Genomic DNA, 26916 nt, shown 5'->3' with positions numbered 1-26916 from the left:
CACATTGTTTACTCATCAAAGAATATTGTGTTTGAAACTATATATACTAATATCTCATATTCTCAGGGACATATCTTCATATCCTCCATGATCAGCACTTTTGCAAAACTTGTATATAATAAATTAATAAAGAAAAAGCATTTCTTTACATTTTCTTGTTGTGGTTTCTGTTTTTCTGTAATGCCAGGAAATGATAAAATAACAAAACCATTTTTGCAGATGGAGGGGAGCTTCTAGGTGATATTCAGGAGACCAGGGCCATTGCCAGCAATACTTAGCCCACAAGGACACATTCCAGTGCTAAGGCCTGAGAATGTAGGGCTGATTGGGACTCTACTCCTGGGGACACCCAGAGGCACTTGTCTAAACCCAGTAATGATGGGGAAGTCAAAAGTAAGCCCTGATAATTTCCAGTTTTGGCCATAAACAGTTATCACACTTTTAAAAAAAGAAACATTTAAAATATAATGTTTTCCAAAAAAATATTTAAAATTTAAAATTCAGTTCTATTTATGATCATAAAATGCTATGAAATACAATATTATACAAGCCATGTCTCTAAGCCCTCCAGAGAATTTCATCTTGACATATGCAAAGCTATAAATAATGATGAGAAATAGGTGTAAGATATAGGAATGAAACAGTTTTACTGGCACCAGAGTGATAGCACAGGAGTAGGGCGTTTGCCTTGCATACGGCAGACCCAGTACCAACCAAGGCTCAATCTCTGACTTCTCATCTCGTCAGTCCCTCGAGCCTGCCAGGAGTGATTACTAAGCACAGAGCCAGGAGTAACCCCTGAGCATTACTGGGTATGGCTTCCCCAAAAAACAAAATAAATAAAAAAAAAAGAAGCAGTTTTACTCCCAAAAAATAGTCATTAGAAGTTGATATAGAATATTATGATAGGATGTTATTTACTGTATATACTCGAGTATAAGCCAAGTTTTTGGCACAAAAATTTGTGCTGAAAAGCCTGAACTTGGCTTATACTTGGGTCATGCAGGTTATTTGATATGGTGTGCACACCAAATCAAATACACAGAGTCTCCAGTCATTTGCCGTCTCTGAAGGGGCCGGTGATTCAGCTCAGTCCACAAGTCGTGGCTGAACTGAACTGTATGCCACTGAACTATTTAACTCACAATATTCGCACTTTGTATGAGACCAACAGCAGTGACGATATCTGCGAACTCCGTGATGATGACAATGTCTATGCTGATTCGCTTACATCAGATACAGCTGAAGATCTATTAGGACATACAGATGATGATGATGAGGAATTAAGTTTTGAAAGATTTTAACCTTTGTGATTTAGCCTCATTATCTGTTAAGCTACAGTTTTCTGCACTTTAGGGCATTTTAAATTTTAGTTATTATTATTACTAGTTTACAGTCTTTCTTTAGCAATACATATTAAAAAACATTTATCTTACTGATTCCTCATTTGTTGTAATTGTTTATGGTATGTGTTTTTATTTTTGAATTTACCAGTGGCTGCTATATTTTCCACCTCGGCTTATACTCGAGTCACTAAGTTTCCTCAATTTTAGGGTGAAATTAGGGGGGTCGGCTTATACTTGGATCGGCTTATACTCGAGTATATAGGTACTTTATTTTGAGGTGTCAGAGATTAAATCCAAGACCTCACAATACTTTGAGGAGCAAAGACTTTCTCCTAAGCTACATAATTTAATTTAAAATAGAATGTTGGGGGCCCGGAGAGATAGCACAGCGGCGTTTGCCTTGCAAGCAGCCGATCCAGGACCAAAGGTGGTTGGTTCAAATCCCGGTGTCCCATATGGTTCCCCGTGCCTGCCAGGGGCGATTTCTGAGCATGGAGCCAGGAGTAACCCCTGAGGGCCGCTGGGTGTGACCCAAAAACAAAAAAACAAAAAAACAAAAACAAACAAAAAAAATAGAATGTTGGGCTTGGGAGATAGTTCAGAGGTGGGAGTACTTGCTTAGCATTCAGAAGTCCCAAATTCTGTGGTTGGAGTCACAGTATAGCTAGTAGGACATTTGCCTTGCATGCTGCCAATCTGAGTTCAATCTCAAGCCTCACCAGTAGCTATCCTTGTGCACAAACCTGAGATTAAACACTGAATACTGCTAGGTGTGGCCCCTAGAAGCATCTACCAGTACAAGACCCTGGATCGGCACCAACTAGTCTGGACTTTCCTCTCTATACCTATAAAAGTTCTGGAAATTGGAGTTGAGACAGACCCCATTCTAACAGAAAATTCCTACAGAGGACGAGAGTCTCAAGATCACTTTATGGCTCAAACTGTTTTTGAGGATAAAATTTCCAAGGACTTTGAAGAAAGACTATAGGTTAGACAAATTACTGTGCCTGGAAATCGCAAATGGCACTAAGGCAGGATGCTTCGTGGGTAGGGATACCATGATTTTAGACCAAAAGTTTATTTTTATTATGTTTTTTCATACTTTTGCTGCACCTATGCAATATATTGCACTGGATTTCCTGAATCCATTCTTGTACCTCTTCACTGTGTGAATTATTTCCTGTGGATATCTTTTGGTTTTTGGGCCACACCCGGCAGTGCTCAGGGGTCACTCCTGGCTGTCTGCTCAGAAATAGCTCCTGGCAGGCATGGGGGACCATATGGGACACCGGAATTTGAACCAACCACCTTTGGTCCTAGATCTGCTGCTTGCAAGGCAAACGCCGCTGTGCTATCTCTCCGGGCCCTTTCACAGTAATATTTTAGGTACATATTGACATTGAATCAGGGGAATTCCCACCATCAAAGTTGTACTCCCGCCACCCCTGTTCCCAGCATGCATCCCATATCCCCCTCCCTTACCCCCCAGGCTGCTAGTATAAGTGGTCCCTTCTTTGTCTAGCTTGTTGTAGATTGGGTATCGATTCTGTTGTTGTTGGCTTTGGATTTGGTGTTTAAGTTCAATTATTTTTATTACTACTTAGTGATCATACAACTGTTTGGTCTTGGTACCCTCCATTATTTCCCCCTCAATTTGGGAGGCGGAACAAGACGGCTCAAGTTATGTAAATCTATTTGAAGAAAAGAAAACAATCAAATCAGATAAAAATCAAACAAGCAAAAAATGGGCGGAGTCCTCCTAGAAGCTATAAATATCAATTTGAGAGAAGAAAGGGAAAAAAGGGAGAGAAACACAACAACAATCAAAAAGAAAAATCAAACAAAAAAAATCCAAAAAGCACTACAGCAATAAAGACAACATCACACAATAACCATGGTCCTGAAATAAAAAACAAAACAAAACACAAAAAAAATGAAAACAACAACACCAATAACAAAACCAAAAAATTTATTTTGTGCTGCCTTTTTTTTTTTTTTTCCTGCATAGGCACAGTAAATATTGGGGAAATTAGAAAGGGAATTCCCTTAGCCTAAGAGATACAGGGTTTCTCCACCCTTGAAGTAAATTGTCATGGGAATAACTATAGACTCCATACATGTTCATTTACTCTTCTCTAGGTCCTTTTGTGGTGTATGGGAAACTTCTGCTCCATCATGGATGATGAAATCAGACCTCTGTATCTAGAGCAGAACTGAATTTTTATGACTTAATGTCTATTTCCAAAGCAGTCTTCTACCAGATGCATAAAACTATTTCCTTTCTCTTTCTCTTTAAGGCTCACATAAAACCAGGATATTGAGATGAAGGTTATTTATCTTCAGTGTCATCTGTTTCTTCAGTTGAGATGCCAATTTCCCTTTTGGACATTTGGGGTTCATCCAAAGTAGTTTACTGTGGTGACTTGTTTCTTCTGTGATGCCTTTGAGCTGATGTTTCTCTTCTCAATCTATCTCCATCTACTCTTGGGCCTACAGGACCTAATTTTTCCACCTTTTGTACTGCAATGGACACACCAGGCAGTCACTTCCTGTGGGTCCTGCTTTCTCCTGGAGTCTTCCTCAGGCAAGATACAGAGATTCTGGATGGTTCAATCTTTCCCTCCAGGACTGCTGCTACCTCCTGTCAAACTACTGAGACAAAGTTTTCTCTAGGACCTTCCCATATATCTCATCTGAAATATCTTGGATATTCTTGTTTGTCCAGTATGTAGAGGCAGAACGAGAGAGTATATGGAGTTATAGCTTTAACACAAAAGAGGGAGACTTGGTCAATGCTATTACCCCACTCTTTAGTGCACTTAGTTTCTCCTTGATAAAATTAGATTTTTTTTTTAAAGTGAAGCAAGGTAGTTTTGATTGAACAAAAATTTTTGCTAAGAAAAGATGTGAGAGGAGAGATAAAAGGGAAATAAATGGTCAAGAGAGAACAAGGAGAATTTCTCCAGAGTGGAAACAGCAAGCAAGGAAATAATTGCAAGGGAGATACGTGTTCAAGGGAAAACATGCGTTTACAGTGCAAACCAAGGGTGTCTTCTTTTTTTGTTTTGTTTTTCTTTGTGCTACAGCTGGGGGTATGCAGGGTTTTTCTAGCTCTGTATATCCCTTCTGACAGGTTCAGGGGAACAAATGTGGGGCCAGGGATAGAACCTAAGTTGGCCCATTAAAAGGCAAGTGCCCTTTGTGCTGTATTATTCCTCTGGGCCATCAGAACCCTGTGATGCTCAGGGGTTGCTCCTGGCTATGTGCTCAGAAATCGCTTCTGGCACGTTCATAGGACCATATGGGATGCTGGGGATTGAACCCAGGTCCACCCTGGGTCGGTCACACACACACACACACACACACACACACACACACACACACACACACACACAAACACACACACACACACACGACAAAACAAAAGAGCAAAGTTGTTGCTTAATTATGAAGAAAGGACCAAGAGGGCAAAAGAAAATGTTGAAAAAAGAGAATGTGGATTAATTTGGGTAAAGAATTCGGATGAAGGGGCTGGAGGGATAGCACATTGGTAGGGCATTTGCCTTGCACATGGCTGACCCAGGGTGGGCCCACCTTTCTTTCTCTAGGCTGCCTTTTTATTATTATTATTGTTGTTGTTGTTGTTGTTGTTGTTGTTATTGTTATTATTATTATTTAGTGAAGCAATATATTTTTTATTGACACTTACTTTGAAATAAGTAAGAGGAGAGAAAGGGAAAAGTGTTCAAGAGAGAATATAAATTTGGGGCTGGAGTGATAGCAGAGCGGGTAGGATGTTTGCCTTGCATGTAGCAGACCTAGCAACCCACATGGTCTTCCATGAGTAACTCCTGAGTACTGCCAGGTGTGGTATAAGAAAAGAGAATAAACTTCTCCAGAGCTGAAATAATCAAAGAAACTTAGAGGCAAGCAAGAAAAATATATATTCAGTGGGTGGGGGCAACAGCACAGCCGGGAGGGCTTTTGCCTAACATGCAACCAACATGTTTGATCCCTACATCCCATATGGTCCCCCAAGCCTGCCAGGAGTGATTTCTAAGCACAGAGCCATGAGAAACCCCTGAGCACTTCTGGATGTGGCCCAAAAGCAATATATGTATATATATATGTGTATATATATATATATGTATATATATATATATATATATATATATTCAGAGGAGAATACGGACTAGAAGAGCAAGCCTCTACATTCCATTTATAAAAGAAAGATACTGGGGCCGGCGAGGTGGCGCTAGAGGTAAGGTGTCTGCCTTGCAAGTGCTAGCCAAGGAAGGACCTTGGTTCGATCCCCCGGTGTCCCATATGGTCCCCTCAAGCCAGAGGCGATTTCTGAGCCCTTAGCCAGGAGTAACCCCTGAGCATCAAACGGGTGTGGCCCGAAAAACACACACACACACACACACACACACACACACACACAAAGGAAGATACTAAGTGTTAAATAGTTTAACTTCACATAAACAGTAGGTGGTTTAGTGAGATATTTTTGGCTTTGTTTTCCGGCTGTACAGGTCAGAACTTAGGGGTCACACCTGGTGGTGCTTGGAAGGTCATGTGAGGTGATAGAGTGTCAATCTGGAGTCATCCATATACAAGGCAAACTCTTATCTTCTGTACCATCTCCTGACTCCTGTATTTCCTCATATAAGGATACCAGTCACATTATATTAAGAGTCTATCACAATCCTATATTATCTTAACTAATTACATTGGTCATGGCTCTATTTTTGTTTTTAAATGGTAAGAGAACTTCTAATTTTATATCATTTTATTGTTAATATGTTTGCCTTCATAGCTTAAAGTATTTATATTACCATTTTTTTGTTCTTTTTTTTCTTTTTATCTTACTTACCTTGCCTTACCACACTGTTCATGATAGGATTCTTTGCATAAAATGTTCTAGCACTCTGTTCTCCACCAGAATGACCTGTCCACCATTATCTCAGGGTCCCTCTCACTCAATCACACACACACACACACACATACACACACACCCACCCACCCACCCACCCACACACACACATACACACACACCTCCTGCCAGAGTAAACTCAGTTCTGTATATCAGTTCTCAGCATTCAAAGACTGTTATTGCCTTTGGCCATTTGTTATTGTTTATAATAATAACAAGAGAATAGAAAAGAGAGGGATTGGAGAGAAAGAGAGAGGGACAGAGGAGAGAGAGGAGGGAGAGAGTGAGGAGAGAAATAGGGAGAGAGAAAGAAAGGGAGGGAGAGAGAGAGAGAGAGAGAGAGAGAGAGAGAGAGAGAGAGAGAGAGAGAGAGAGAGAGAAAGTCTGCAGACCAGCAGGCTCCACCTCAGTCTTTTCCCTGGGGCCCCCTCATGGCTCTATTTCTAAATAAGGTCACATTCAGAGATACTACTGGTAGGCCTTAATACATATTTTTTTTTTTTTTTACTTATTTTGGCTTTTGGACCAAACCTCACAGAGCTCAGGGGTTACTCCTGGCTCTGCTCTCAGGAATCATTCCTGGTAGTTCTGTGGGACCATATGAGTTGCTGGAGATCAAATCAGGCCAGAGGAATTGCAAAGTAAAATGTCTTATCCATTGTACTATCTTCCTGGGCCCTTTAATCTATATATATATATATATATTTTTTTTTTTTTTTTGTGGTTTTTGGGTCACACCCGGCAGTGCTCAGGGGTTACTCCTGGCTCCATGCTCAGAAATTGCTCCTGGCAGGCACGGGGGACCATATGGGACGCCGGGATTCGAACCGATGACCTTCTGCATGAAAGGCAAAAGCCTTACCTCCATGCTATCTCTCTAGCCCCTAATCTATATTTTTTAAGGGACAAATTCAACCCAGGATAAATAAGTATTCCTAATTAATTTAAGATTAAATTTTTATAAGTACAGTCATTATTTTATACACAGTGGATTAGTATCTCCTAAGGAATATCCTCACAAATGTGACTCTTTTTGGGTGTGTGTGTGTGTGGAAGGGGGCCATATTCAGTGGTGCTCAGGACTTACTCCTGGACCCTGTAATTTTATTGTTTAATTTTTGTTTATTTAGGGGCCACATCTAGACTTACTCCTTGCTCTGCATTCAGAAATCACTACACAAACAGGGAATCACATATAGTGATCCCTCATTTTTCGCGATGAATGGGGACCAGAATCTTTAGAGAAAGCTGAAAAGTCGCCTAGTTGAATTTACACCTAGGAATTTTCGTGTATGCCGGTATGAGAATGTTTTAAATATATAAACAGTATTTATACTTTACATTTAAGACAAAAATCACAACAATATACGCATTTACTCAACTTATCTCTTTATTTGACATGCAGAAATCCTTCTCTCATGCACATCAACATGAAACAACGCTCCTTTCCGCAATGTGGCTGCTGACAAGGTTGCATTTTTCATTTTTATTTTTTGATGAATATTTTGGAAAAACCTGTGAAGCACTGAAGTCGCAAAATATGAAGCACGAAGTGGCGAAAGGGAACACTATAGGATGCCAAGAATTGAATCAGGTAGGCCGCATGCAATGGAAGTGCCTTACCTACTGTGCTATTGCTCTGCCCATCCCCTATATTTAACAGTTTTGGGGCCTCAAATTGTGGTGATCAGGGTTTATATTCCTGGCTCTGCACTCAGTTTACTACTTCAGGCAGATTCGAGAGACGGATGGGAGTGCTGGGGATTAAATTTGGGTTAGGCTGTATGCAAGGCAATTACCTACCAGTTGTACTATTGCTTTGGCCCTAAGGGCCTTGTAGGTTTTTTGTTTGTTTTTTTGGGCCACACCTGGCAGAGCTCAGGGGTTACTCCTGGCTCTGTGCCCAGAAATCATTCCTGGCAAGCAGGGGGTGGGGGTTTGGCATATGGGATGCCCAAGATAGAACTTGGGTTAGCCGTGTACAAGGCAAACACCCTATTCACTGTGCTATTTCTACAGGCCCCTATAATTTTAAAACATTTAAGCAGGATCTTTTTTTTTGGCGGGGGGGGGGGGGGGGGGCACATCCAGCAGTGCTCAGGAGATACTTCTGGCTCAGTGCTCAGGAATCTATTACTCCTGGTGGGCTCCAGGGACCATATGGGATGCTGGGAATAAAACTCATGCAAAGTAAACACCCTCCCCACTTATTACTCAGGCCCAAGGTTAACAGAACAGTTGGCAGTTTTTTTTATGCTTTTGTTTTGGTGGTACCAACGATTAAACCCAGGGCCTCATATGTACCAGGCTGAATGTCATCCATGAAACTCCTCAGCCTAAGCAGGATCTTAGTTTCAAATAGATCAGAAGATATGTCAGACACTCTGTGACACTTTTCATTAAATACAAGTATTTGCTTAATTTACACATTGCTTTTAATATATTTAGCTAGTTCAAAGGATCTATATTTTATATTGAAATACTAATATAAAAACTTATTTAGTTAACTAGTAGTATAAACTATAGTTACAGAAAGGGACCCTTAATTATCAAATTGTGGCTCACAACGCTTCTCACAATGCAATTAATCTTTATTAGTTCTAGTGTTTGTTTCTGCAAATACCTACTTACTAGTAACCCCCAATCCAGTAAAACTAGTAACAGGTGAGTGAATCGGGGTTATCAGAGATACACAGACCATTGTTAACTAATCTTCTCTTGCTATCGTTTTTTCTTCTTCCTTTGTAGTTGTAAGCCTTTTGGATTTTAAGTGAGCAGGACGACGTGGAACATATTTTCCAGTACTTCGTCATCTACACTTTTTCAGAAGCCATTGATGGTCTTCGTAATTATGAGGCAGGTAGATAAGAGTAAGCCATTAAGATTTTAATAGCAGTTTCTTGTCTATTCTCAATTTTCCCAATCATGTATTAGTAAACTGTAACTTTGACAATTTGTATGGAAGTGGGTGTGTGGACTGGACAGGTTGAGAGCAACAAGTGTGGGTTTGGGGGGAAATCTTGGGATAAGCCAAGGTTGTTTGGGAAGGAGGGAGGGAACCTGGAAACCCTGGAAGGATGGAAGCTGACACTAGTGGTGGAATTGGAGTTCGAACACTGTACCACGGTCTCTCTATTACTAACAGCTTTGTAAACCAATTAAGTAGCCTGACTTAAAAATAACTTCTGGGATCTGTGACAAAATGGTTGAGTACAAAAGAAAGACTAGGCCAGGAAACAAAACAAAACAAAACAAAACAAAAAAAAGGCAGTTGTATTAACTCTAGCCTGAGAGTCTAAAAATACAGCACAATTCAAAACTAATTCTAGAACTAAACTTTTTACACTTTTACTGTTTTCACTGAATCCCTTTTAAGTAGACGTTTAAATCGTTGAGTGTTTATTTATTTCAGTACACATCCAACTGTGAATGAAGTGTCTTGCTTAACAACAGTTTTGTTTCCACAAAACATCCCAGTCTTGCAAATGGTGGTTCCCAGGGTCCTGTTTGATTTGCAGAAAAAAAGGATCTTGACTAGTTCACAGGGACATTTCTCCTTCCAAACTCCTCCAGCTACTACAATCCTTTTCCTAGATAAATTTCATGCATTCAAACAAAAATCATTTTTAACGTCTGGGATGGGTTGATCCAGATGGATTCCAGAGGCTACAACTGCATTGGAATCCTAGGCTTGTACAAGAGCTGCTCAGAGCTCACACTTGTTTATTTTTGTTTGTTGGGGTGCTGTTTTGTTTTTAGGGCCACACCCGGAGATGCTCAGGTTTACTCCTGGCTTGGGGAGGAACCATATGGGACATCGGCGGGAATCGAACCCAGGTCCGTCGTGGGTTAGCGGTGTGCAAGGCCAACGCCCTACCGCTACCGGCCGCCCCTGGTCACTTTCACAGCTTTAAGAAGTCCTGAGGGTGGCAAACTCACGTTGCCGCCCACGTGACCTTGGGACGGCCTCGTCCGCGCGTGCGCGAGCGAGCCGGGGCTGCCCGATTCACCCTGCGGCGGCAGCACCCGAGGGCCCGCCAACACTACTACACCACCACACAGCTGCCGCCGCCTCCAAGCCCCAGACCCCACTTCCGGTCGGGCGTGCGGGGGAGGCGCTTAAAGTCGCGCTGGGGTCGCGTCGCCTCCGAGCCGGAAGTGCCGCGAGGCGTCCTGCAGGCCACCGAGCATGCGCGCGCGTGCGCAAAAAAAAAAAAAGCTTATCCGCGCCTCCAACTCGGGGGACGTGGCGGCGCGAGGGGGCGGAGCCTGGCTAAGGAGCGGTGGGCGGAGCCAGCGAGGGGGCGGGCGCTCGAAGCGTGAGGTGAAGGCGGACGTCAGAGTCGCGGAGAGCGGAAGGTCAGGCGGGCGGGCGGGCGGGTAGGCTCGCGGAGCGGAAGTGAGAGCCGCCGGGAAGCCTGGTCCGCCATTGTGGAGCCGAGAAGCGGCGAGCGTGTGAGGGGGGGGGAAGGCGAAAAAAAAAAAAAACAGAAAGAGAAGAGAATAAAGCGGGCGCTTTTTGGGTCCGAGCGGGCGGAGGGCCCCCCGTTGTCTTCCCCTCGCAGAAGTCTCCCAGCGAGGCGGACGCGGCCTTGGCGTCTCCTGCGGCGGCGGACGGAGCGCGCGGCCTCGTCCAGCGGCGGCGGCGGGGCCAGACCGGAAGTGGCTGAGGGCGCCGCGGACGTCGGGAGGGAGCGAGCGGAAGCGCAGGCGCCAGCGCGAGGCCCGGGCAGCTGCTCCGGCCACTGGCACCGCCACTGCAGCCGCACTGCACGGCCCAGCCCGAGCCGCTGCGAGTGGCCCTGCAACAGCCCCCTCCGCCGCAGCGGCAACCGCCCGGCCACTGCCACCGCCGCCGCCTGTCTCGGGGGCCGTGAAGAATGTCCGCCACGAGCGTGGATCAGGTGAGGCGGAGGGAAAGCGACGAGCGAGCGAGCGAGGCCTCGCTGCGGCCCTGCCTCCGCTCCACCCTCTCGCTCCTCCTCCGCCCGCGCCCCGTCGCCCCGTCGCCGCAGGCCGGGGCAGACACCGACCCCGGAGGTGCGAGGCCCGCTCGCTGCGGTGCAGTGCGGTGCAGTGCGGTGCGCTGCGCTGCGGTGCAGCGAGGAGGCGCGGGCTGCACCCCGTAGCTTCTGCCCGCCGCTTCCCGGGGGCTCCTCCCTGGGCTTCGCATTCCGAAGGGCGGGGGCACTCTGGGGTGGAGGCCAGGCCGGGGTGGTGGGGGTTGGGGAGGGAGTTGGGGGGATCCCGTCCCCCCCCAGCGCACGGTGCTTGCAGACAGACGAGCCTCCGGGTGGGAGGACGCCTGCCATTCACACTTTCTCCCCTTCTCTCTCTCTCTCTCTCTCCCCTCTCTCTCCCTCTCTTCCCCACCCCCGTCATTACCACACCTTGCGTCTTGCTACCAGAGACCTAAAGGGCAAGGAAATAAAGGTGAGTTCCGACTCTTTCTTCTCCCGCCACTCTCCCCCCCCCCCACCAAAAAAAAATAAATCCAAAATAAATCACCCTCCTTGTGTCCTTATGTCGCCTGGATGTGACTTTGAAAACTAGCTCAGGTGGTGGTGGTGGGGGGGTGTGGAAAAATTGGGGTAGGGGAGGGCGATGGGATGGGATGGGATTGGGGTTTTTGTTGTTTTGTTTTTTTTTTTCCTCTGTCATTTTTTTTCTTCTTCTCTTCCACCCCTGGGGTCTTGGAGAGAGGCTCCTCAGGGTCCCCCTCGAGCCAGATGCACACCCCCTGAACTTTGGTAGTTTCTTGCATTTTTTTTTCTTCTTTTCTTTTCTTCTTCCACGCCATGCCACTTTTTCCCCAGGCACCTCAGTGGTGGAAGGAGCCAGGACTGTTTCTTAGTTGTGAGTCGCTGAGGGGAGGCGACGGGACAGGACTCTGGGGCCTCGCTCTGGGCAGGCCGTGTTCTCTTTAAAAGGCCGCAGAAACTCCCCCAGATGATGTCTGGATTCCTGGTCTCCTTTCTTTCTTTTCTTTTTTTTTTTTATTTACGAGGGATGCATCCAGATTTTCTTGCAATGTCCCCAGCCACCCTCCTCTTCTTCCCCCATGGCCTCTAAAGGGGAAAACTGGGCCTGGCCCACCTTGGCCCACCAGGGTTTGGTCTCAGCTTCTTGCTGTGAGCCACTTGATTGCAGAAGTTGATAACGGAATAGCCACGCCACTCAGCCACAGTAGTTTGCATTGCATGGGGGTGACTCAGTCTGGGATATTTGAGGAGGAGGAGGCGGCAGAGAGAACTGTTTTGTGAAGTTTCAGGTCAGGATAAAAACTGAAAGGATGGCGTGCCTTTGAGGTGCAGTTTTATTTATTATTACTTTTTTATGATTAGTGTATTCTCTATTTCTATGGAACAATATGGTCAGCTGAGTGAAAAACCATTATGACATTAATCATGTGACATGAGTAAGTATAGAACAATAACTGCTTTCTTGGGACAGTGCCAATTAAATAACTTTACAGCATATTATATATTTATAACGTTTGGTAACAGGCTTGAGAAGACACTAAATGGAATCATGTTTCCTGTTTTTTAGTGCCATATGAAAGCATTACCTAGAAAATAAGATTTGCTGTAACCCTTTTGCTGTAATTTCAAAGTGTTTGTATAGCTGCCTTAGAATTTTTGTTTGAAATTCAAAAGGAATGGGTTCTGTATTTGATCATTTTAGTTTTCTTTGAGTTATATACTTTGAGAATCTTTACATGTCAGAAATATGGCACTGGTTTAGGTACCAATTTTATTGCTTTGGGTTTTTTCTTTGTAAAGTTGCATAGATGAGTTATTGTCTGTTGTAAGCATAACCTGATTATTTTAAATGAGCTTTGGGAAATGTATTATAAATTTGAAGAGTGAGCATTAATTTCATTTTTTGCTGGCCTGTCTATTAAGTATATAGAGTTGGAGAAGTTGTGAAATCTGTGGTCATTATTGCCTAGCGTAAATTATTTTATCCTAGATCTGTGGGGAGGTGGCACTTTGCAAGGCTATTTGAAATGCTAAGTGTTTTGTATTACCTGCTTATGTAAGGTAAGTATCCCAAGTTCCATGAAGTATTTAATTTTTTTTTGGAAAAGCAAAATTGAACATCTAGAATTTTGTAAGGCACTGCTATATTACTGTAATTTTTATTTTTGACAGTAACTTCACTTGGGTATGTCAAGTTTTAAGCAATATTGTAAAAGAATTACAATGTAAAAAAAAGAATTACAATGTTTGGACTTAAAGTATTTTAATCCATTGATTGCTATTACCTGTCAGATGTATTTAGGCACATAACAGATACTTGGATATTTAACTGCTTCTAGAAGTACTTCCCTCTCCCCCTTTTATCTGCAGTTCATGCTTTTACTCATCAACAGAACTATGAACTGGAATTTCTATAAGACCTATGTTCAAATGCAACCCATGTCTTACTAGTTAACATCCCAAATAAGTTTACACAGTGCACTTTTTCGTCAATTTCTCCCTTATCTGTAACATTTAAAGAATAGTTCCAATCATATCTATTACAAGTTATTAAGATGGGTATAATTACTGTAATTATAGTATACTGCTTTAGGCTCCATGTATTTGCTGGATTTCTTTCTCACCTTGTCTGCTAAACTTGCAGAAGTCTTTAAATCAGGGGTCTCAAACTCTCGGCCAGCGGGCCCCAAACGGCCCTCCATACAACATTTTGTAGCCCTGCCCTAGAGGAATCTTGTTTTGTTTTGTTTTAGTTGTTTGGGTCACACTCCCCAATGTTCAAGGCTTACTACTGACTTTGCACTTAAGGATCACCCGACTTTGCTCCTGCTGCCCCCAGGTAAATTGAGTTTGAGAGACCCCTGCTCTAAATCATGGCAGGAGGGAAAACTATTGGCCAAAAAGTTCTGGCCATTATTTAAAAGTCTTTAAAATCAGGTACTATTTGTGCAATTATACATGCACATTGCTTATATTTTATACCTGTACAGGGAGTTACATGGTAAAGATCCAACATTTTGAATGAATTAATATATGTAGCTATTCTTGTGTTTGAGAAAAACTAGTCCCCTTAGCTATGTTAGTTTTCAAGCTGGTACAATTGGTTTTTATAATCATTTACTTACATAAAGCAGAAAGTAAAAGTTACTTTTCATGTATTGAGGCTTCAGTATTGTAATATTATAAGTACTGAATTCAGATCTTAATTAAACTTAGGAAAATATTTGTTGATATGGAGTTGATGTCAGCTTTGAAATCATAATTCTTATTAGTTGACGTAGATATTTTTGAGATGCTTTATTTTGTTTCTGGATTATTTTAGATTGACAGCATTAGTCAACACCTGGCTTTTTTGTGTTTAGTTTTCTATTTTTTTTTTTTTTTTGTTTAACTTAAATGATGTAAATACACAAAAGAGTTGAAACTAAAGAGAAGGCTATTTCAAGCCGCTAGAAGCAAAAATGCTTTCGTAGCATAATTGATTTTTGGTTTACTTGTTTGTATTAAGTTTCAGTTCATTTAAGTAATAGATTGTTCCTATGTTAAATATCAGAACATTTTAAAATTATACTTGGTCATGGGACTACTTCAAAATAGTAGAAATATAAAGGTAATAATTTTTTTTATCAGTTAGTTCAAGATTTGACTTCTTTTTTTTTTGGTTTTTGGGCCACACCGGCGGTGCTCAGGAGCTACTCCTGGCTGTCTGCTCAGAAATAGCTCCTGGCAGGCACAGGAGACCATATGGGACACCGGGATTCGAACCAACTACCTTTGCTCCTGGATCAGCTGCTTGCAAAGCAAACGCCGCTGTGCTAACTCTCCGGGCCCAAGATTTGACTTCTTGAAATCTATTTTACTTAAATGCAAGTAGGACTTTTGCTTGCTGGAATAAGGGTCAGATTTTATACTCCATGAAGCCTCAGACCTCCCTACTTACTTTCTTTATTTCGTAAATTGACGAATAGGTAAATAAATGGAGAGGGATTTATTTTTTCTCTTTTCCATCACCTTCCAAAGGTGGAACTTAATGGGCGTTTTAGCCTTTTTTTTTTAGCTGCAATTTAAGATGATTAAATTTAATTTGGCTTTATTTTAATATTTCAGAAAAAGTAATGGGAAATGCCTTATAATTTGGCAAGATTCTTTTGTTTACTCTTGACCCCTTCGGGAAATTATTGCAAAGCACTTGACTGTCATTTTTAGGCTTCATTTTATTATTAATCCTCAGAACATTCCTATAAGGAGATAGAGGGTATATGGTATTGTCGCTGTTTTTGTAGGTGGGAAAACATGATGCACAGATCTGTTGACTTTCCTTACTTGATGTAGTCAGGACCAGAGCAAAGAATCACCTGGCTCCTAAGGCCCATGTTCTATCTTGATTTGACTCTGCTTCATAGAGCAGAGGAAACAGGCGAAGAATCATGTAAGTCATCTGTTCTTTTTTCCCTGGAGATCTTGTACAGACTATGGAACTGGCTTGGATTTCATTATTATTTAATGGTGTTCAGTCTTCAAGACATTATATTGTCATTAAGTGATGTTCAGAAACTCAAGTCTTTAAGAGTTGAATTTCTTAAAGATGTGCTTCTGAAACTCAGAGGCTAGCTTCTTAATTCAAATTCTAATTTAATGCAAATTGCTTGTCAGTATTCGTGAAATAAAGTTAATTAAACATTTTCCCTTTAGATTGACGTATTCCTTGAATAACGTTTTAGACTTTTATGCATCACTTATAAATATAGACAGTATCCAAGTATGAGAGTATTTTTGTTTTTTGTCATGATCTCTTAAAAGAAAAAGAATAGAAGAGGAAATGAGTATGAGTAGCCATGTAATAAATAGTTGGAAAAACTTCAAGGTACTATGGATTGTTATTAACATTATCGACTAGATTTTTAAGAATTTAATGTTTATGAGCAATAGATGTAATTTTGAAATGGGTCGCGGTTTTATTTACTATGTATTAGTGCAATAGTCAGTGGTAAAAGAGAACAGTATCTGTCAGAGTATCTTGGACTAAAATATGACCCCACCAGAAATAACCTGATTTGCCTTTTTCTTTATTTTCATTTCTAACAGCTGTTAGAGATTTAAGTTCTGGGGCTCACATTTAGCTCAGCACTGGCTCTTGAAGCAGTCCTTATCAAACAAGTTAAACTACTTTAATAAAGCCAGGATCAAGTTGACCTTCAGGTTGTTCTTAGTAATCTTTGATAAACATTGTATCATAGAAGTCCAATTGAGGCTTCACAGAGTAGCATGGATCTTTGATTGTTGTTGCCTAGTGGTGACAACTCAGAATGTTGGTGATCTGATCTAATCTAAATCTACGAAATTTAGAAAAATAAAAGTATTTTCAACAGAATTTAAACTATTGCCTCAAGTTTGTGATAATGTATACTTGTTTTTTTTTGTGTGTGTGTGTGTGTGTGTGTGTGTGTGTGTGTTTGTGTTTGTTTGGGAGTCATTCCCTGCTGTGTTCAGGGTGTGTGTGTGTGTGTGTGTGTGTGTGTGTTTGTGTTTGTTTGGGAGTCATTCCCTGCTGTGTTCAGGGCTTTCTCCTGGCTCTGTACTCAGTTCACTCCTGGCAGACTTGGGAACTACATTGGTGCAAGGCAAGTACCTACTCACTGTTATTTCTCTGGCCCTGTGCCAGTGTATTTTTAAGCAGTGATTATTGATACTGATTTTTTCCTGTTTCTATGAGTAGTTAACATTCATCAGAACCTTTTAACTTTTGTCTTTCATTTCAAATTAGTGTAGATCAGTACATCTGCATTGACAGTGCTACCACATCACATTTTGGTCTTAACAAACTTTTGGATATGCAGTTTTAAGTCATTTTTAGTTCTTTTGGACTTTGTGGTGTTTTATGTGATGATAATATCCAGCATTGACACTGAATATTCAGAAGAGAGGAAAGCACTGTCAAAAAACTTGAGTAGAGAGTAGTCAGAGTAAGCCTGTCTTAATGCAAGATCACCCAGCTTCTTATTCTCGGTCTTGAGGTTCAAACCAGGATCATCTTATCTCAGTTCTGCTCAGAAGCACACCGAGAACAGTGTCTAGAAAATAACAACTTTATAACATCTTTAGAAATGCTCTCTGAACAAACGTAGCATAAATTCTTCTGATTTTTCTCATGTTTTGCATGGGATGACCATGGCTATCTTTAGTATCTTAATTTTATTTGTATTTGAATGTGAAAGATTTTCTTTTTGGTTTAGATCAAAGCTCTTTATTTAGATTTTTATAATATATAATTGATATTGCTTTATGTAAATTTCAGCCACAAACTTTGGAAACATAATTATTATAAGAACTTTAGTTAACAAAAGAACTTACTCTTATTGGGCCAAATCATAGAAAGATTTAAGCAAACAGAACATTCAGCTATAGTTTTGTCAAACCAGCTTACATTTTTCATTTTACTATTTGATTAGCAACCTTGAAATTGGCTTTTATAATGGAAAATGTATATGATTGTGGTTGTGGAATCTTGGGCTTATATATCTTAGATTTTGGTGATATGACATAGTTATCTGAAAATAAATTAATCCTTGAGGATTTTAAATGAAAAGAGCAGGATAACATTTTGTGATTTGGTTTTAAATCAAAGTAAAATGAAGAATGTTAGGGAGGTTGGTCTGTAAATTGAATAAAGATAATTACAATACACCTAATGCAAACATATTTTTTAGTTACAGTACAAAACGGTTCGATTCATCAAAAAGATGCTGTAAATGATGATGATTTTGAGCCATACTTAAGTAGCCAGACAAATCAGGTAAGTCCTGTATTTAGAAAACTACCATTCATTAACAGTGCTTTTTAAGATAGGCGTTGGAAGTAAATCAGATTAACTATAACATGAATTAAACTAACATGCTTGCATATTAGTAAACAGCAGTTGGGTTCGTGGTATAAGAAAGTTCTTAATTATTGATGGCTGAAACTAGAAACAAAATACAAGGATTTAAAGATGAACATTATTTTTATTACAGCTAGAATATGAGTATTATGTTTTGGTGATCAAAGGGCTAGAGCTTTTTTTTGCCATGCCTAGGTTCTGAGTTTTAACATGGTACTGCCAGGTGTATCTCTCGTGGTCCCCATTTATGTTGAATAGCACCACTCATCAGTGGGCCCGAGTACTTAAAAGCTGGGCTTAATATTCCTGGAAGTGGCTTGTTGAATCCCCTAAGAAGTACTTGGGATCCTCCTAGGCTCCAAAAGAAGAGTAGTACCTTTTTTTTCTTCTTAAAATATTTAGTTTCTGGGGCTGGAGAGGTAGCACAGTGGTAGGGTGTTGGCCTTGCACACAGCTGATTCGGGAACGACGGTGGTTCAAATCCTGACATCCCATACAGTCTCCCAAGCCTGCCAGGGTGATTTCTGAGCACAGAGCCAGGTGTAACTGTAATCCCTGAGTGCCATTGGGTGTGACCCAAAAACCAAAAAAAAAAAAGGAAATTTGAATTTCTGTTATAACTACATTCTTAATTATAACCTGAATATATAGGAAATGGATAAACACACTCGTATATTGTAGTAATGAGAAATTTCATGTGCAAATCAACTTGTATGGCTTCTGAGGTTCATTTGTGTTTAGTTTTTATAATACAAATTTGGTTAGTTTACACACAGGATTTAGGTTTAAATATTAAAAATGGCATTGGTATCCAAGTACCAGTTCTTTTCATCCTTAGAATTTATTTATAATTAAAAAATAGAAATTGTATAAAACCTAGTTTCCAGGCTGGAGAGATAGTACAGAAGGCAAGATCATTTACAGCTATACATATGTCCAAACTTGGTTCCATTCCCCACCATGACAGGAATCACTTTCAAGCATGAACTAGGAGTATTCCTTAGAACTATTATTTGGCCCCCAAACCAAACTTAGTTAGTGGAATATAGAAGTATTTTTAGGATTGTGGAGGACCATAATTTTATTCAGTCATATCTATCTCCTGGTTATTTCTCTAACCCCCATAGCCACTCCTCCTCTTAGCTGCTGTGTTATATTCCTAGCATATATTGTAAGGAAATATATATAAAATTATGAAAGTTTGATTACTAAAGACAGAGAACACTTGTTTCATACTTTTTTTTTTTTTTAATATTTGGACTATACCCAGTGGTGCTCAGGGGTTACTTCTGACTCTGGAGGACCATATGGGATACTGGGGATGAAACCCTGGTAGGCCTCATGTAAGGCAAACACCTACCCGCTGTACTATCACTCAGGCCCCTCTACTAACTACATCATGGATATGATTCTGGCAGTGCTCATCTATGTTACATTTCTTCAGTAAAAAGGGGTCATTTCTAGTGAAGAAATACTTAATCTTAAATTCACTCAGTATATATATTATATCGTGTGTATACCTGTTTTGAGGAATTCTGGGACTAAATTATAGTTTCCCCCAAAGAATTCATGATTGCATTCTTTCATGATCATAAGTCTTAGGAATTTATTCAGTCTCAATAGGTTTTTATTTAATCAATATTTTTTTTTTTTTTTTTTTTTTTTTTGTTTTTTTTTTTTTTTTTTTTTGTTTTTTTTTTTTTTTGGTTTTTGGGTCACACCCGGCATTGCTCAGGGGTTACTCCTGGCTGTCTGCTCAGAAATAGCTCCTGGCAGGCACGGGGGACCATATGGGACACCGGGATTCGAACCAACCACCTTTGGTCCTGGATCGGCCGTTTGCAAGGCAAACGCCGCTGTGCTATCTCTCCGGGCCCTAATCAATATTTTTTTATATCTGCATGTAAAATGGGTTCCTAAGATTGAAATATATCATGAAAATTCACCAATTTAAATTCTGTTTCCAGTGAAATTTAATGGAATGTATATATTTGAGATTGCCAGTTGTAAGACTTTGTTTGGATGGGGGAACTCCTGGCAGTGCTCAGGGCTTAAGGGAAACACTCCTAGCAGACTTGGGGTTCCAGGGATTGGACCTATGTTGCTCTTTTGTGAGGGAAGTGCTTTACCTAGACTACTAGACTTATCTCCATCTTCTCCAGTTAGAAGAATCCTTTTCTTTGTTGTCTAATAGTTACTAGACATCTGTTTTGGGGTCTTAGAACTATGGTTTTTGCATTCTATAGTGGTGCTTCTGGGTCTTCCTATAAAAAGACCAGGTAAAGCACCTAGAGTTCATCCCCACATTTTTTTTTTTGTGTTTGTTTGTTTTTGGGCCACACCTGGTGATACTCAGTCTTAGCTATGCACTCGGAAATCACTCCTGGCTTGGGGAACCATATGGGACACCTGGGGATCCCAGGCCTGTCCTTATCCCTTGTGCCACCACTCCAGCCCTGTCATCTCCACTTTCAATTTAAGCTATGCCTGCTTTTTTATGTTAGGTATATGGAAATTATGCAGAATGTTTTTTTTTTTTTTTAAAACATAAGTGTTGTAAAGCCATTATTTTTCTACTATAAAGGCATCTAAACCATTGGATACAATTTTCAAGTTGTATCTGTAAAATTTTGTTTGTTTTGGTTTTTTATTTTTGGGTCACACCCAGCAGCACTCAGGGGTTGGTTACTCCTGGCTCTGCTCAGAAATCGCTCCTGGCAGGCTCGGGAGATCTTATGGGATGCCGGGATTCGAACCACCGTCCTTCTGCATGCAAGGCAAATGCCCTACCTCCATGCTATCTCTCCAGCCCCAGTGTCTGTAACATTTTTATGTTCAATTAAAAACACCTGTAGTTGAGTTTGATATTTAAATAGTAAAATAGTAAGATCATATTGGCTTTATTTTGCCTTTTTTTTTTTTTTTGGCATTCCCAGGGGTTGAATGTGGGGCTGAATATGCAAGGCAAACTGCTTTACTGCTGAGCTGTATTCCATCTCTTTTAGTATTTCAGTTCATGATGTTTGAACCTTATATATTCATGTGATACTTGGAAAAAACTGTCACCAAGTTTACCAGTAAAACTTTTTTTTTTCTTTTTGGTTTTTGGGCCACACCCAGTGTTGCTCAGGGGTTACTCCTGGCTGTCTGCTCAGGGGGGGACCATATGGGACACCGGGATTCGAACCAACCACCTTTGGTCCTGGATCGGCTCCTTGCAAGGCAAACGCCGCTGTGCTACCTCTCCGGGCCCAGTAACACTATTTTTACCTCTTTCCTTGCTAATACTACTTTTTCCATAACACCAAAATAATGAACTCTATAGGCCTGCGAGATAGTATAGTGATTAAAGCACTTACTACTTGCATACCACCTGACCTGGGTTGAATTCCCTCACTGCATATGGTCCTTAGGCACTGCGAGAAGTGATCCCGGAGTAGAATCCACAGAAAGCCCTGATCATTGTTTGGTTCAACCCCCCAAACAGGAAGAACAGGGAAATATCTGTAACCAGGGTTTAAATTAAATTGGTCCTATTCTTGGAGAATTATGTGGAGGCCTGGGTTCTATACTTGCATACAAAGCATGTACTTTGCCCATTATGTTATCTCTCAGGCCCCTAATTGACTTTTTTATTACCACTGGATGGGTTTTTTCTTTTTAAGGAAAACCCCTCTGATTATGTTTGTCATGTTAAGGACAAAAAGAATTGCCACAGCAGGCTGGAGAGATAACACAGCAGTAGGGTGTTTGCTTTGCTATGGCCAACCCAGGACAGACCTGGGTTCGATTTCCGGCATCCCATATGGTCCCCCAGCCTGCCAGGAGAGATTTCTGAGCACCACTGGGCTTGGCCCAGAAAAACAAACAAACAAAAAGATTGTTACAGCTTTAAAACCAAGAAATGTCCTAAATTAGCTGTATCCCTACCACATTTTATTCAATTTTTCCCATCTTGGTTTCTTGGAAAATATAATTTAACATGATTATTATTTTTTGGTTTTAGGATTGTGTCTGTGCCGTGGGACTATTACTGGCGGTGCTAGGGCACCATATATACCACCAGAGATTATTAAATACGCTGTTTTATTCCTAGCTCCTAAACATTTAAAAAGTTACCAGTATATATTTTCAGTTTTAGGATTATATCCAGTGGTGCTAGGGGATCAAACCCATGTACCACTCAGATAGCGCTTATAATCAAATCATTTTTCCCACATGTAAAGCATGTTCAATGTGTTGATTATTCATTTGATTAAATACTAAATTTTTTTTTATAATATATACAGTTTATACACACAAAGATTCATACCTATCACTTCATAAATTTTTCAGGTAGGAGCAGCAGGGCTTACTCCTGATTTTTGCTCAGGGATCACTTCTGATTGTTCTCTGGAGGCTGTGTGCGACTCTGGTTATCAAACCCTGTTTGACTGCATGCAAGACGATATATTCTTTCCTGTTTCAACTGCTGAAATGTTTTTCAAATTCCATCAGTTACTTGCTGCTCATCCTTTGTGTGTGCATTATGTGTCACACATAATAGCCATTCCTTGAATATTCTATATACAGATAAAATTTTCTGCTATAATTACAAACCAATTAGTTGATGAGGTGTTAGGTTTAGTATGATAAATACTTTATATATATAGTCCTTTTTAAAAATTATTGGTATTTTTTAAGTTTTTGGCTTTTGGGGTCCACGTAGCAATGCTCAGGGGATATTCCTGGCTCTGCCCTCAGGACTCCCTTCTGGTGGGGACTCACATGGATGTTGGAGATTGAACTCAGGTTGGCCACGTGTAAGGTAAACAATCTACCTGCTGTAGATTCTGGCTTCCACCTGGATTATACCTTTTAAATAGTACAATAGTATTTTGAAATTATTAGTAGGAAATAAGGGATTGGAGGGATAGTACAGGGATTAAAAGGCTTGTCTTACTCATGTAAGGTGTCATATCTCCAGAGTCTCTTCAGGACAGATAAATTGAACACACCAGATGGCTACAAAAGCACAGTATATTCAATGAAAATACATTAAAAGTATTGAGTTGGGGGCCGGAGAGATAGCACAGCAGTAGACTTTTCGCTGCATGCAGCCAATCCAAGGCGAACAGTGGTTTGAATCCCAGCATCCCATATGGTCCACCAAGCCTGCCAGGAGAGATTTCTGAGTGCAGAGCTAGGAGTAACCCCTGAGTGCTGCCTGGTGTGACCCAAAAACAAACAAAAGTATTAAGAGTTGGAGTGAGTTGCTTTTCATGGTGGAGACCTGGTATTCGTTAGTTCCCTGAGCACTATTAATGATCATCAGGCTCTACACTTAGAGTAAGTATCCTCTGGGCACTAGATGTGGTCCAGAAAACAAAATCAAACATTAAACATATTAATGTAAAAGAATTTTTAAATCACCATGAGATAGAGTTAAAAAGTGTTGGTAGTTTACTAGGTCATACAGTCTTCCAACACCCTTCCCTTCACCATTGTTTATTTTCTGCTATGATGTTCCCTAGTTGTCTTCCTGTCTCTGAGCCTTCATGATACTAGCTTTGTATTCTTATTTCAGAAGTCAGTCCTAGTATTTGTGAAGTACTTCATGTTCTTTATGTTAAAAGATTTTTTTATTCCTGTAAAAATATTATAACAATGTTTTGCTCTAGTTAGTATAATACTTTTTAAATTCATAATTGAAATTAGGTAATTTGCCTATTATATCAGATTAAGAATATTTTTTTTTTTTTTTTTTTTTTTTTTTGTGGTTTTTGGGTCACACCCGGCAGTGCTCAGGGGTTACTCCTGGCTCCATGCTCAGAAATTGCTCCTGGCAGGCACAGGGGACCATATGGGATGCTGGGATTCGAACCGATGACCTCTTGCATGAAAGGCAAACGCTTTACCTCCATGCTATCTCTCCAGCCCCAGATTAAGAATATTTATAATTGATGGTTTAAGGAAACATGGGATATTTTCTATTTTGGTTCACATTCTGCAGAACTTAGTGCTTATTCTTGGTTCTGTTCAGGGATCACATCCTGGGGAATTGGGGAGACTACTATTTTTTTTTTTTTAACCACACCCAGCAGTGCCCAGGGGTTACTCCTGGCTCTGTGCTCAGAAATTGCTCCTGGCAGGCTCGGGGGACCATATGAGTTGCCAGTGATGGAACTTGGGTCCTTCCTGGGTTGGCTGCATGTAAGGCCAATGCCCTACCGCTGTACTGTCACTTCAGCCCTTAGTTTGTGCATTTGATAGAGATTTGAACTGAGGCTAGCTATATGTAAGTGCCTTAATCCATGTACTATCTCTGGCCCAATCAAATTATTTAAATATTTGTATTTTGGTTTTCAAGGGAAATAACTAAAAGTTTTAAGTATTTTATGGCAACATAGCTCTTTGTAAATATGCAAATAAGATTTTAAAAAAATCTTTGATTAGAGCAGTAAAAGACACAGTTTTTAAGGTCATATTTTTGGTTATCTCACTATGACTTTATGCTTTCATATTTGGGCAAGATTTGCAACTACCAACTTTTGTTTTTTGTTTGTTTTGTTTTTGGGCCACACACATTTACACTTAGGGATTACCCCTGGCTATGCGCTCAGAAATCACACTGTGGGATGCAGGGGGATCAAACCGTGGTCCATCCTAGGCTAGTGCTTGCAAGGCAAACGCCTTATAGCTTGTGCGACTGCTCCTGCCCTTTTCTTGTTTTTCGTTTGTTTGAAACTACCACCTTTTAAAACACAAGTTACATGGGCCCAGAGAGATAGCACAGCGGCATTTGCCTTGCAAGCAGCCAATCCAGGACCAAAGGTGGTTGGTTCGAATCCTGGTGTCCCACATGGTCCCCCGTGCCTGCCAGGAGCTATTTCTGAGCAGACAGCCAGGAGTAACCCCTGAGCACCGCCGGTGTGGCCCAAAAAACAACAAAAAACACCCCAAAAGTTACATTATTTTGTTGGTTAATTTGTACTAGGTTTACTTTTTACTTTATTTTTAAGAATTTAAGCAATTTGATTGCATTTTTATAGCTGTTAGTACCATGACTTCATTTCAAAATTTTTATTTTTTTGGAGGGATCGCATCTTTAAGTGCTCAGGATTATCCCTGGCTCTGCACTCAGGAGTTTGTTCTGGTAGAGCACGGAACTATAGAGGATTCCCGGGGAGTCTAACCCAGATTGCAGCTTGCAAGGCCAATTCCCTACCAGCTATATTATCTCAGGTCCCTCTTAAATGTATGCTATGGGTAAACTGTCTAGATCTGTTCTCATTGTATTCTAATTATATTTGTTATTTGTTGATTATTGCATCACTATCTTTACATAATAGTGTTATATGTTCTTTGAATGTGAGGGAAACATTTACAAGAGGGAAGCATTTCATGACACCTTGTTCAAGGTTGTAGCATAACTTTTTTTTTTTTGGTGCCAGGGATTGAGCCCAGGGATTCACATATGCAAGGCAAGTACTCGACTTACCATTGAGCTACCTCTCCAACCATGCCATAACTTTGAAAACCATGGAATTTCACTATTACCAATTTCAGTAATCAATTCGTGGCTTATAACCTAATTTATAAATAAAGCATAAAGCACCCCTCCCCCCCATTTCTCCCTTGCCATTTTTTCTTTTTGGGCTATCAGCTGTGCTTGGAGAACTATGTGAACCTGTACCTCTTGCATGCTAATCTTCCACTTCAACCATTTGAGCAGTTTCCCTGGCCTATAAATTGTTGATTTTCTCATAACCAGAAATTCATATATACATGTAAAATATATGCCTGCACATAAACATAGAACGAATGCTTTTCTTCATTGTTATTGTTAGTTTTGGGGCCATACCTGGGCTCAGGATATCTGAGATGGGGTACCTATATGTGGAACTGGGAATGAACCCAGGTCAACTAAGTACAAGGCAGTTAGTTACCCTACTTGCTGTATTACTGCTCTAGCCTTTCTATTTTATTTTGAAAATTTCCTCCCTCTGTCCTTCATTACTGTTGATAATGTTGGTGTGCTGCTGCTACAATGATGGGGCTCACCCATGTCTGTAAGTGATATAGTATATTTCTAGCTGCAGTGCTTGCTAGGGGTCTTGTAGCTACTGTAGTGTTTATACTTTGGGCTGTGGTGCACGCTGAGGTTTGTGCTCCTTTAGCTGTGGTGCTTGCATACATGCTTGCCAGCATTTGCTGAGTTTAACATACGATCACAATGGTTATGCTTCCTGACCACGGTGTTTGCACATCTTTTAGTGAGGTGCTTGCCAGGGATTGCATCTCCTTCTATACTTACCATACTGGGGTACAGCCAGAAATAACTTATGATGGCAGACAGTAGAAATGTCACACTCTAATTGAGCTTACCAGATTCTTGCTCAGCACATGTGGGTACCATGGATTTGAATTTATGACCATACTCTTGCAAGGTTGATTTTCTAAGCCATGTGCTATTGCTACGGGCCCTCATTACTTGATTTCTAGGAAAATGGTGGAAGAATAAGGTATGAGTTATTTTCCATCAGTAGGGCTTTTGTTATTCTTCACTATCAAGCTATATTCTTACTGTGTTTCTTCTCAATAGTTTAAAAATTTTGGGGATGGGTTTTTCGGCCACACCCAGTGATGCTCAGGGATTACTCCTGGCGATGTGGTCAGAAATTGCTCCTGGCTTGGGGGACCAGATGGGATGCTGGGGGATCAAACCTCAGTCCATCCTAGGCTAGTGTGTGCAAGGCAGACGCCTTATGGCTTGTGCCACTGCTCTGGCCTGAT

At 40.9% G+C, this 26916-nt stretch overlaps 1 protein-coding gene across 3 annotated transcripts in view; it reads left to right on the top strand.

The window, feature by feature from the left end:
* The first annotated feature begins 11148 nt into the window (after nucleotides 1-11148).
* YTHDF3 (YTH N6-methyladenosine RNA binding protein F3) overlaps nucleotides 11149-26916 on the top strand; it is a 42929-nt gene continuing 27161 nt past the window's right edge. Inside the window, exons 1-4 of one of the 3 annotated variants that reach the window (XM_049782101.1) lie at nucleotides 11149-11186; nucleotides 11691-11715; nucleotides 15548-15693; nucleotides 17972-18057. In XM_049782101.1, coding sequence (XP_049638058.1) covers nucleotides 15636-15693; nucleotides 17972-18057 — 144 coding nt within the window. In that variant the 5' untranslated portion in view covers nucleotides 11149-11186; nucleotides 11691-11715; nucleotides 15548-15635. Of the gene's footprint in view, nucleotides 11187-11690; nucleotides 11716-15547; nucleotides 15694-17971; nucleotides 18058-26167; nucleotides 26193-26916 lie in introns of those variants that run through there. The other 2 variants (XM_049782102.1, XM_049782103.1) reach the window with 2 other exon arrangements.

The sequence above is a fragment of the Suncus etruscus genome, chromosome 10 (assembly GCF_024139225.1).
Source record: "Suncus etruscus isolate mSunEtr1 chromosome 10, mSunEtr1.pri.cur, whole genome shotgun sequence".
Classification (NCBI taxonomy): Eukaryota; Metazoa; Chordata; class Mammalia; order Eulipotyphla; family Soricidae; genus Suncus; species Suncus etruscus.
The sequence above is the reverse complement of the archived record's forward strand: the minus strand, read 5'-3'. Positions and strand labels throughout refer to the sequence as shown.